Genomic DNA, 11,726 nt, shown 5'->3' with positions numbered 1-11,726 from the left:
AGTCTCCTTACCACTTGTAAATGCATTCCAAAATTTTAAATGTCTAAACTATTAGGAGAGTTTAGGAATCAACCATATCAATATTAATTTGCTTAGTACAGTGATCTCATGGTAAGCACATTACGTCACTAGCCGTCAGTAAAGACTACACTTGTAGAAAGTAATATTGTCAAAGTCAGCTTTGACAATAAAACTAGGTGCGGATCAAGATGTACTTTAATTATCCAAAATACAAATTAATTTAACGCTACCATGACTGTGAATATGCAGGATGTCCCAAGTTTGTGCGGCCAATGGGAGTTTGGTATACTGTATGTAATTAATTAATTACCACCTTACAATCCTACGCACTCTACATTTAGCTCGGTTTCATAACTTATTTTATTATATGGAGAAGAGTGTTTTACTGGGAACTAAACCACTCGTAGATTCCATACGCCACTTCATCCGGGACCCGAGTGGCGTATTTTCCGTATGTCACCTTTGTGAGTGTCGTATCGTTCAATGACGGCACGATTCCCGCCTTTTGCTTTTGTTGAATTGGTTTCTCCATATAATAAAAAAAACATTACACGTTGGCTCGAAGATATGAATTTTATGTTCGAGTGGCAAGAACATAAAATTCATATCTTCTCGCCACCCTGTAATATCCTCTATATCTCAGATCTGTTTTGCAATGGATTTCATATTGTAAACTAAATTAAGTTTGATCACTCCTGAAAGTTAAGGACGTTTGCGCCCAAAATATTTCCACAGACAGAAAACTTACCATGAAGTAAGGTAAAGATCGACCTTTGCCAAAAAGCCAAAAAAATTGGGGGCCACTGTGCGCATTTTTGTGATGAGGCGCTTTGAAGACCGTCCGTTTTTAGAGGTTTTCCTTATTTTAAGACGATGTTAATTAGCTTACAGCTATCAGCTATAAAAAGCTACATTAGTAAAATTTAGATCAGTTTAAACATACTCAGTTCAACACAACTAAGTATATTAACACTCAGTTCAGCACAACTAAGTATATTAAGTAAAGTCTTGGAGCTGATGTCGTTCCTAATGAAGTAGCTGCCAAGCCCTATACTTGTGCGCAGTCTTAATGTGTGACATGGCCGCACGACTTTGCGACATGAATTTCGTGCTCAGAAAGGATGCACAGTAACAATTGGGCGCAAATGTCCTCAAGCTAGGGAATGTCAAGGAATTACAGAAATCAGCCAATCTCAACTAAATTTCACTCACATTTAATAGAATAGACTTGAATAGAAAAGTGAAAAAAACTTACAGCACTGGGCAGAATTTGTGTACTCCTGAAACAGGCATTTCTCTGCAACCAAAGCATTCATTTATTATTTGTTCTTGCAGCAGAGTCTGCAGTCAGGTATTCTCTGGTTAAAAAAAGTATCACAGTCTTGAAAACGATTATTAACATTAGTGCGTGATTACCTGGAACTTTAACATTCTTAACCACTTCGTTTTTGTCATCAGACTGATAATTTGCTGGCATACTCTGCACCGTGATTTGATATGTTGCTCCATATTTAATGTAGTCTTTAAATATCCAGTACAACCTTTCATTCTAAATTAAAGAGAATATTTCACACAAGTAAGTTTACATGAAATGGGTAACACCCATTAGCCACTGGTGAAATGAGAAGAAATCTCATCTTGCAGTCGCTTGTAGGAATGTTACATGGGACGTATGACTTCTCATATTTTGTTGTGTCCCAAGCATCGGTCCCATACGCAACTACGAGATGACACTCGTTTCTAAAATGACAAATGAGAATTGTCAGCTTTTGGTAGCCCTGAGAGATTATATTGGAAGCAAGTAATATTAGAAGATGGATGTACACTTATCTGAAGACTGCATGCATGTTCAGCATGTTTAATAGAATTTGAGGCACTTACTGAATGGAGTACACTAATTATAAACTGAATCATGACAATAGCTTTAAAACCCCTCTTAGACAAGAGTGAACAAAGACAATTGTCATGGCATTTTATATCTAGTTAGATTTCTAGTACATCATTCTAAACATTAGTCAGAGTACATAAAATGAAGCAAAACTGTCACACGAATGATCCATGATACGATCAGTGGAAATTACTGAATTAATTTTGTTCAGGGACAACTGACGAAAATTATGTACCTGTACAGTGTGCGCACACACAAATAGAAAATGTACCTTGCGGTTTATCTGATGACAGTCATAGTGACCAGCGTGATTATCTTTTCCAGCAATGTACACTTGATAGCCCCACAAATCACTGAATCCTAAAAAACACCAACTTTGAGTAAACTATTACACACTAAACACTGCTGCCTTGAACATTCAACAGCCACAAAATGTTGCTGGAGCTGGCATGGACAAATTGCTTGTAATTATAACTACCATTCAAGGGCATTTGGTTTTAGTACAGAGAAAGGGGGTACTGTGTGAATTGTTGGGTGGGGGTGTCCTGTTGGGACTCTGAAACCATTAGTCATTTTAAGACCAAGTTCAACTGCATTTTATGATCCTGTTCTAGACAAGATATGAAAATTCCTTGCACTATCCCAGACTCAACATTTTCTAGAAGCTACAACATCACTATATCAATATCAGATTCTTGATTAATAGTTGTTGTTAACTCTGTATTTCCATTTACATGCAATTCTCTCAGAATCAAGCATCAACTCCTAGTCTAGACTAATTATTTGTCACAACCGTTAGTCATTTCGCTTCCCCAATACATGGAACCCTATTGTATAGCCATCCTTGGAGAGGGAGGGGCAGTTATAGGGTGCAAGGAAAACTCAAAATGACACAGAAGAAAACTGGCCAGGGGTTGTCAAAAGAACAGGAAAGACAGTGACAGCTAAAGACTAGAACAGTCAGCAAAATCTCTACATGTATGATATACTTTAATTGGTTCTGGATTACGCTTTTAAAGTCGAAACTCATTTATAAATTTATACATAATCTCAATTAAAGCATAAGTGAAGACAAGCTAAACCATACTTTTTGCATGCAGTCACTTTTGACAGCCGATTGCTAACTTTAAAAAGCAACATCTACTGAACATAAAAAAATGAAATGGAAGTATTTGGCACTAACCATTGTTTGGTGGATTCCACACAACTTGTACTATGGGCTTTCGCTTGAATAGATGACTAGAAACGTTCACATTTAGTGGTGGTCCAGGAAATGAACGGCAGTTTGGATATGAAATCTTACTAAATTTCACACATGCTGATGCTGAAAATAACAAAATGATGGCACATGGTTAACACTTAATTTGTTAGAAACTGACCCCTTTGAGTCTACAAGTAACTATTGCTGCAGAATATACTTTCTCTCAGCATGGTGACTTAAAATATTTTGGTTACAACCCTTAAAGCCTGGGAATTGAATCACTTCAAACTACTTCTTCACAGGCAACAGCAAAAGCTGTGGAAAAGGAGTCAAGCATAATCTAACATAAAAGTGTGAGTTTTCAGGGCTCGAAAACAACTTCAATTCCACCTTGCCCTTTGGACAGGTAACTATGGTTACTGTTGTCTTATGTACATTTAATTTAATTTTGTATCAGTTGAAACATTGACCAAATATCAGTTGTTATAATTCATCAAATATTTTTGCATGCGTGCGATTGGTCTAAACATGTCACATGACTGAATATGCCCCAGCTAAAACTGGGGAACATCCAAGTGATTAATTCTCCAATTTTCAAAACTGCGCCTGTTGTGAAAAATAATTGAAGGACAATAAACACAATAGACCAATAGACCCCATTTGGCATGAAAATATGCTTGGATATTTTTCCTTAGACATAATCTGTTCCTCAAAGCTCACAGTTTTCCTCAAACTAACGCCTATGGAAAACTGTTTGCCGCTTGGAACATAGATAGTGCCCGTGGACAAATATCCTAGCATATTTTTGAGCCAAATGGAACTATTGTTAAAGTATCACTCGATATGTCAACTGATAGTCGGCCAGTAGTTGGTAAATATTTGGTCAAGAGTTGATGGATCAATATTCACTAAGTATCAGTGGAATATTGGTCAAGTGTTGAAGGAATATCAATCCGTAGCAGTGGAATATCTGTCAAGCGTCATAAGCATTGATGGTTTTAATGTACTTCCAGGCATATTTTTAAGTTGTGTGACTTTGCGACTGATTTAGACATGATTGTTGTTCAGGTGTCTTGAAACAAAGATCATCTAAGACCCCTAAGACCCCAAAGACCTCTAAGACCCCCAGACCCATTAAGAACCCAAAACTTGAAAACAAAGACCCCCATTTTTGGGACTACTCCTCTCCTCCAGTACTCCTGGAAAAATCAGGGGGGGAGAGAGGAGGCCATTCTTGTAATTTTTTCTTTGTCAATGGCACTGCATGATTGGAAAAGCTAAACCATGAGCATGAGAGCAAGATAATTTACCCTTGTCTGGTGTTGAACTTTTTTCACCAATATTGACGAAACCATGCACAAGGTATTAAAAAGTATTTCGCGAAAATGTAAAAGCTTCTGGTTTTGTGTGCAGTTGAGTGTGATTCAGTTACCTTATTGTGACTTATTTTCATGGGAACTTAATTTCCCGATTTTCTGGAAATATTTATGGATCAAAAATGCACAAAGATCCAATTTGACTAATCTACAAACTAGTAATAACCAAAAGTTAGGAAGTACAGGTGAGATCGATGCAAGCTAGGTGTCATGGGATTAATAAAAGTTAAACAGACGTGTACTGTGACATACTTTCTCGGGGAGCGATCTATGATTTATTCTGCCCAACAGCTTAGGCAGGATCTGCTTTCCTGTATACTTTCAGTCATGTATGGTTGTCTCCGGATCGAGCGGTCCGGGTTCAAGCCCTGGCTGGGGACATTGTGTTGTGTTCTTGGGCAAGACACTTTACTCTCATAGTGCCTCCCTCCACCCAGGTGTATAAATGGCCACCGATGAACTTAATGCTGGGGGTAACCCTGCGATGGACTAGCATCCCATCCAAGGGGGAGTAGAAATACTCCTAGTCGCTTCATACTACAGAAACCAGAATAAGCTCTGGCCTGGTGGGCCACTTGGCTCGTATGCAGAGTTTACCTTATGGTGACGCACAGCACTGGCACCAGTTACAAAAAGTTTTATGCCAGGCTACTCCTCCTCACAAAGTCTCATGGTCTCACAATGTCTGTGTAAAGTTGCAAGTCACAGCCGTGAACTAAATTAAATTAGTTGATTCGAGTGAGCTTTTTCACAAATTTTGCCTTGTAAAGCAGAGTATTTTACTGTTTCAGTTAACTTTGAACACGCTGTAAAATCCAAGATGATCCATTTTCAAATTTCCTCTCCCTCCCCCCCCCCCCCCCCTCCCTCCCCACCTCCTCTTGCGTAAGACAAGTTCTTTAGGTCAGGTGGAAAGAAAAAGGAGAGAGTACTGGGGTGAGGGGGAATACAGTGCAGGTGACAGTTTGTCAACCTTGTGCTCTCCATGGGAGATAAAGAGTGGAGGGTGGTACCTATTTTAGAACTCCATCCCTTCCCCTCAGAAAAAGACAATTTTGGGGAGAAGTGACAAGAAGAAGAGAGAGTACAAACAGATCAGAAGACTTAAACTTTTAATTCAAACTGTTCCGATTATTGTACAGATGAAAAATTACAAGAATGGACTCCTCCCTCCCTCAGCAAAAGGTGATTTTTCGAGGGGGGTCAATTTTGGGGGGTACTGGGGAGAGGAGTACCCCCTAAAAATATGTAAAAAAATAGGCGGTCTTTGTTTTTAAGTTTTGGGGTTTTACAGGGTCTTAGGGGTCTTTGAGTTCAAGACACCTTTGCTGTTCATCACATTTGTTTGGCTGTCCAGGGAAAATGTGTTGATATGCATAATTTGCTTATTAATTATTCATGCATACAATCAGTTTCCTCACTTCCTCACTCATTAGACACTCACCTGGCTCTTCAACAGGCCCTCCACAAGACTCAGACATTTCTAAATACAAAAATAGGACAGAATCATTAACACCAGCGCAGTGCACTTTTAAGGGGTTGGTACATTTTGCTGACCCCTAGTCCATGGACTACCCAGCCCCGATGGACCTGGTCCATGGACTTCTTGAATGGACTATCCATGGACTACCTTAAATGGACCACCCTGAAATTTGTGGCAAACATAAATTTAACAATACTAGAACCCAAACAAAAGATGTGATTGATCGACAAACACAATAACGGAATGCTTGCAATGTAACAGATTTAATCCCCAACTGGACCTTTGTCACAAAATATTACAACAAAACAAAGGAAATGAATTGCTTTTATTTTATTTTAGTTTTCTGTATTTTGGGGGCATTTTTAATTAAAAAATTAATCCCCTTGCACTTGTTGGATATGAGATGATTATAGCCAACTCATATCCAACGTGTGATCATAGAATAATTTATTGTTAAATAGATTTTTTTATATTTTGTTAATTTATAGGTAGGGGGCCACAAGGTCACCAGTCAATCATTTGTACTGTCAAGTGTTACCCTTATCAAATAAAGACCTTTCTTACTGACTGACCAACTGACCGACTTACATAATTATTTAATAAACCTTTACAGTTACCTTTCACTCGCAGCTGCCACTGTCCAACAACAGTATCATTGATCCTGAATGAATACAGCCCCTTGTCACGGGTGTGCACACTCTTTATCTTCAACCAAAATCTTTTTTTCTCTCTTTTTCCTCCAATAACAAAGTAATCTGTCTGTACTACACGGTTCTTATTCTTTGTCCACTGTCCAAACTTTTCAGCATTCATGGCAAGGACATCATTACTTGCTTTATAAACAATCTTCTTAGGTTTTCCAGCTACGGCACTCACAAGCTCGGGTTCAGCAGGTTTTGCCTAAACAACAATGACAAATTAACGTACCTACAAAAGAGAATATTATATGACTGTGTACATTTACAGGGTACTAGTAGTTCAAAAGCCTAAAATTAATCAAGTCTTTCGTTTTTGGTCTTCCGTGTCTTTGTTTTGTAGACACCACCAACTGAAGATGTTAATCACTGACAAACACTTATACGCATAAGCTAGTCTGAACAATGTAATTAGATGCAAGGCAACTACGTGGCCACCCATAGCCTGAGGTGGCATTTGAATGCAGCATTCACTGAAAAGTACTGGTTTTTATCATGAATGTTCAGTCTTGTGGACAATCATGGAACAATGGGCCAATTTTACCATAAGACACCAGTGCAGGCTTTGCGAGTTTGCACAACAGTTGTAATATGTCATTGCATTACAAGCAAATTCTCTGTCCACTTCTTCACTTGAACAGTGTGGAGAAATCTTTGAAGGATTCTGTACAGACCAGAGAAACAATTCTGAAATCCACGTTCTCTGAGTGGACCAGTTAGTTCAAATTTTTACTTTCCCCCACCCCACACATAAATATTACTTGCCATCACAGCCAATATGGTGATCCGAGGACGAACTCAAATCAAGTAGGCTTGGATTTCAAATTAAACCATACCTTCAACTCATTGCTTAGCTCATCTTGCATTCTTAAGCTTTAAAACGGCTAAAATCCATACCCTTTGGGGCTGCACATACTTATATAGCCCATATAAGGGATACTCCCCACCCCGTGTACAAATCTCTTTAATACAGACACCATAGGAGCAGGCTACGGTGTCTTCATAAAGTAAGGGTCCATATATTGTAAGAGGTAAAGATTGTATTGGAATCTTCAGAACCAAGTTAACTTTCCCTAAATATCGAGGTGTCCATATTATGGAGGTGTAAATCACAAGGAAAGGTTAACGTGTACCTACATGCAGTGGCAGATCCAGACTTTGACCTAAGAGGGGGGGGGGGGGGGCTGGGTTTGTTTTACTTGCCCTGCCGGCATTTCTTCCTTCACTCATTTCTTATTTTTTCACTCAAAATTAGGTGTGGCCTGGGCCCCCCAGGCCCCTCCCCTATATCCGCCACTGACATGTACACCATAGAGTACGTATTTATTAACTTGAAGTTGATAAAGGTAAAACAACCAGTATAGCAAGTTTACAAAGTTGACAATTCAGCCATAAACACAAAGAGCTAATGCTCCAATTATTAGCTTCTGAAAAGGAAAACTAGCTTCCCAATAATGGAAAGTAAAATCCCCCACTTAAGAGTCATACGGTCTAATAAATGGCCACTTGTTAACCTGCTACCCCCCGTTAAGTAGCCTGAGTTCTTAAAGTCCTAAAATTGTTGTCAGTAAAATATGGTAAATAAAATCCCTATTAACTGGCACTTCTATTTAGCAGCTGCTACCACCTTTTAATCATCCTGATGAGGGTTTCCTATTGTCCTTTCACCCCTATAAGCAGCCACTCAAAATTTAATACATGCACAGCTCTAAATAGAAAGTGACCACTGACAGAAACTTGATTCTATGTTGAGACCAAGGGTCTGCACAAAGTGTGTGTCAGCGAGTCATGCAAGCCATTCGAATTAACCTAAATAACAGTCTGGTTAGCTTAAATTAAGCCTCACCCCCCCCCCCCCCCCCCAGCTAAAAAAATTCCTTAGTTAGCTTGCAGTTAACCTTTAAGAGCCACTAGGGATTACCAGCTTACATGGCTCACTTGCTGGTAATTAGCCCAAATAACACTCCCTATAAACCTAACTAGCACTCCATTTAGTCTAAGTCAGCTTAGTAAATAGATTGTGATTAGCCTTTTTAGGAGGTAGAAGGATTCTCATTAAGTGCCAGCTATGAAAGCAGCTACTTTGATTTCCAAGCCGCCTACTTCTTGTGAAATAATATGTGACTGTGTAAGCTGTAAAATGTAATATAGGGAAACACAGGTCTTTTTGGAATGTGATTGAACCCTGACTGTCTTTATCTCAGGACAGTCAAGGCTTAAAGACTAGAGAGGTGGCATGGGGTCAGGGTGTGGTGTACATTTTTAAATTACGCTGTGGTGCTGTAGTGCTGTAGGATGAAAATTGAAAAATGTCTGTGCAATTCCTTAATATTCTTGGCATATTTTCAACTTTTTTAAAATTGATTTTTTTTTTCAGGAAGTATCTCCAAGAGAATGTGTAAAACAGCATTTCAGAGCCTCCCAATTTAAAAATTTTCAGTGGGAGCATTCCCCAGGACCTCCCTAGAGGTTTTTCTTTTCAGCACTTGAATTGGTGTCAGTCATCTACTTCATGAAACTAGCCCTCTACTACCTAAATATGGGAGGCTGCTGGCTCGCACTCCTAGCTGGCTTGCAAATTTATTTAGTAACACTTGTCCAAAATTGCGTGTTGGTATTTGAAAACTTAAGGTTTCTACGGAGCCTTGTGCTAATTCCTGACGAACTTCTAGTAAGCAGCCAAGCCCTATTAAGGGGCCACCTCCCATTTCCCCAGGGGTGATTCAATTGTATTTTGATTATCAAAAATTAATGTAAATTCTCTTTGGTGGCATCATTAATGGAACCCTGAGAATGAAGCGTGGTGTATATCATCAAAAACAAATGGCAGAGCCTAAGCACACAGATCTTGACCGAGCTTGGTATGTGGGGGATTTACTGCATGCAGCTAGGCGGTTATTTTCTACAAATACAATCTGGACTGTGGGCGTTCCTGGTAGTATAATTGTATCCCTTGTATGAAATGGTACAAAATTAACACTTTGTCCCCCCCCCCCCCCCCCTCCAGGGAGGGAGTACTCCCAGAAAAGTTGGGTAAGGGTGTGCAGTCCTCTTCCCAAAACCCTCACCCTATTTATAATCTGGCCAAAAATTTGATACCCTATTTATGATTGATGCGGCTGGCACAGTTGCCCTAAACATAAGTTATGAAGGACTTTTGTTGACAGTCTTATTGATAATGATGAAAAAGTAGCTTCTTCTAAGAAACATACCCAATTCGAGACTAGAGTGCTAAGACCATACCCTATTTAACACCAAAATGCCCAAAATCGATACCCTCCCCTCCCCTCCCCCCCCCCCCCTTCACCTTGGGACTTTGTCAAAGTCACGGTTTCCAGAAGCAAGAAAGGAAGTTGGCTAACAGCCAGTGACCAGAAGTAGGGGCTTGATCTGCCAAGCAGACGTCAGTTCTTCGTGGTAGATCAATTGCGTGACCGGCCGCAGAGCTTGAAAGCTACGATATCGGCTTTGAAGGTCAACCACTGAGGACACTACGTAAATATCACTAAAAACTGCTTTAGCTTTATGAAGCTTAAGCTTACTGTATTTTGCGATTCGCAGTTTGTTCAACAATCCCGTTGTCGCAGAAAACAGACATTATGCTTAAAATTAGTTTCCACCATCGCTGATATTAGAGGTGTAAACCCTTTAAAGATGTTTTGATGTTTGTAACCGTCAGAAGCATATTGACCAATATCGGACTTCGTTCACTATCACATTCTTTCGCAAAATTCGAAACCGAAAGTGCAAAACTGACTGCAGAGTATTAATTACGAATTTAAGTTAAATTATAATATTGGCAAATCATGAAATCGTGCTGGTTGAAGCAAATTACTGCTGCAAGCACAGCCAAGTTTATTATTTCCTCAATAGAGTCATGCGTTATTAATATCGCATGTGCATGGCGAGGTTATAACTTACCACGTTACGCCGCAACCTCTTGTCAGCTGGCCTGTGACTTTCTGCTTTCCACTCCAGAGTTAGAACAACAAGGACGAATAATCCAACAGCAGTCAAACGATGTCGTTTCGCGATTAACATTGCAACTAACTTGATGACGATGGTGGCTTTCGCGCGACGGAAGCTTGAACATCAATTCAAGCGAGACAACCTGACGGCATTAACATGCTAACCTCCATCAGGCTAATATAAAAAGTTGTGGGCGGTACAGGAACAACTAACAGCCGAATAACGTCACCAGCGAGTTATTTACATAACAATGAAATGAATGTTTACAGGTTCGCTGAATTCCTCTTTCTCAGAATTAAAGAAGCGTTTAGCACGCTTACATCTGGATAAGTCGAATGGCTTATTTAAACTTAAGCTTATAAGTCTCCAAGCTTAGTTCCTAAAAAGCAAAAGGCGTTAAATGACACAGTTAAAGTTTAGTAATAAACAGAATAAGCTTCATTTTCACTGGAAGTGGCATAAAAAAAGAAAAAAAGATAAGTAATCATAATAAGCGCAATCTAGAATAAAGTAATTAATAAGGTTCGTCATGATTTTTCCGGTTTAAAAGTGACAAAAGCATAGATCACAAGATGCCCACAACGGAGGCGTACTTATCTCTTCAATTTCAATCTGATGTTGCCGCAGGGCCTTGGAAAAATAAAACATCAAAAAGTATATTAGGTAATAAACTTATGATATATTATTAGCATCTGTTGAAAAGCTTGAAAACATTAACATTTCAATCTGCAAAAACATCAAAAATTTTTCATCACCACTTTGAGAGGCTGGAGCAGGGGAGCAAAAAAAGCGCACTGGGAACGCCGGGAAGGGGAGCATTTTCAACAGAAATACACGTTTTACAATAGTTGCAGAAATTCTCGCTCCTTCATTGACTAATTTTCATTGTCAACAGACACATGATTTTATAATTTATGCAATGAGCGAGAGCGGACAATTTGTTGTTGTAAAAGACATGTTGACGTCAGTTTTTCACGCTTCTGTCACTGACAATGAATTTCGTCATAACATTGTCAAAGTAGTCTGCGGATCCACTAGCCACTCGGCTATCCACAGCAACGTTGACCAAATTCTTTGTCACTAACAGGACAAA

General features: G+C 39.3%; 1 protein-coding gene across 1 annotated transcript in view; it reads right to left on the bottom strand.

Moving 5' to 3' along the window:
- The window catches only part of LOC110062098 (uncharacterized), a 21,701-nt gene extending 10,469 nt beyond the window's left edge, over positions 1-11,232 (bottom strand). Inside the window, exons 1-7 of the mRNA XM_020768960.2 lie at positions 10,586-11,232; positions 6,587-6,869; positions 5,931-5,969; positions 3,093-3,233; positions 2,181-2,269; positions 1,438-1,570; positions 1,277-1,318 (exon numbers count right to left, since the gene is read on the bottom strand). Coding sequence (XP_020624619.2) covers positions 1,277-1,318; positions 1,438-1,570; positions 2,181-2,269; positions 3,093-3,233; positions 5,931-5,969; positions 6,587-6,869; positions 10,586-10,705 — 847 coding nt within the window. The 5' untranslated portion in view covers positions 10,706-11,232. The remainder of the gene's footprint in view (positions 1-1,276; positions 1,319-1,437; positions 1,571-2,180; positions 2,270-3,092; positions 3,234-5,930; positions 5,970-6,586; positions 6,870-10,585) is intronic.
- Between the last annotated feature and the right edge of the window lie 494 nt (positions 11,233-11,726).

The sequence above is a fragment of the Orbicella faveolata genome, unplaced genomic scaffold (genome assembly GCF_042242905.1).
Source record: "Orbicella faveolata isolate gen_17 unplaced genomic scaffold, um_ofav_v1 contig_35, whole genome shotgun sequence".
NCBI lineage: Eukaryota > Metazoa > Cnidaria > Anthozoa > Scleractinia > Merulinidae > Orbicella > Orbicella faveolata.
Note: the sequence above shows the minus strand (reverse complement) of the source record. Positions and strands in the feature narration are given on the sequence as shown.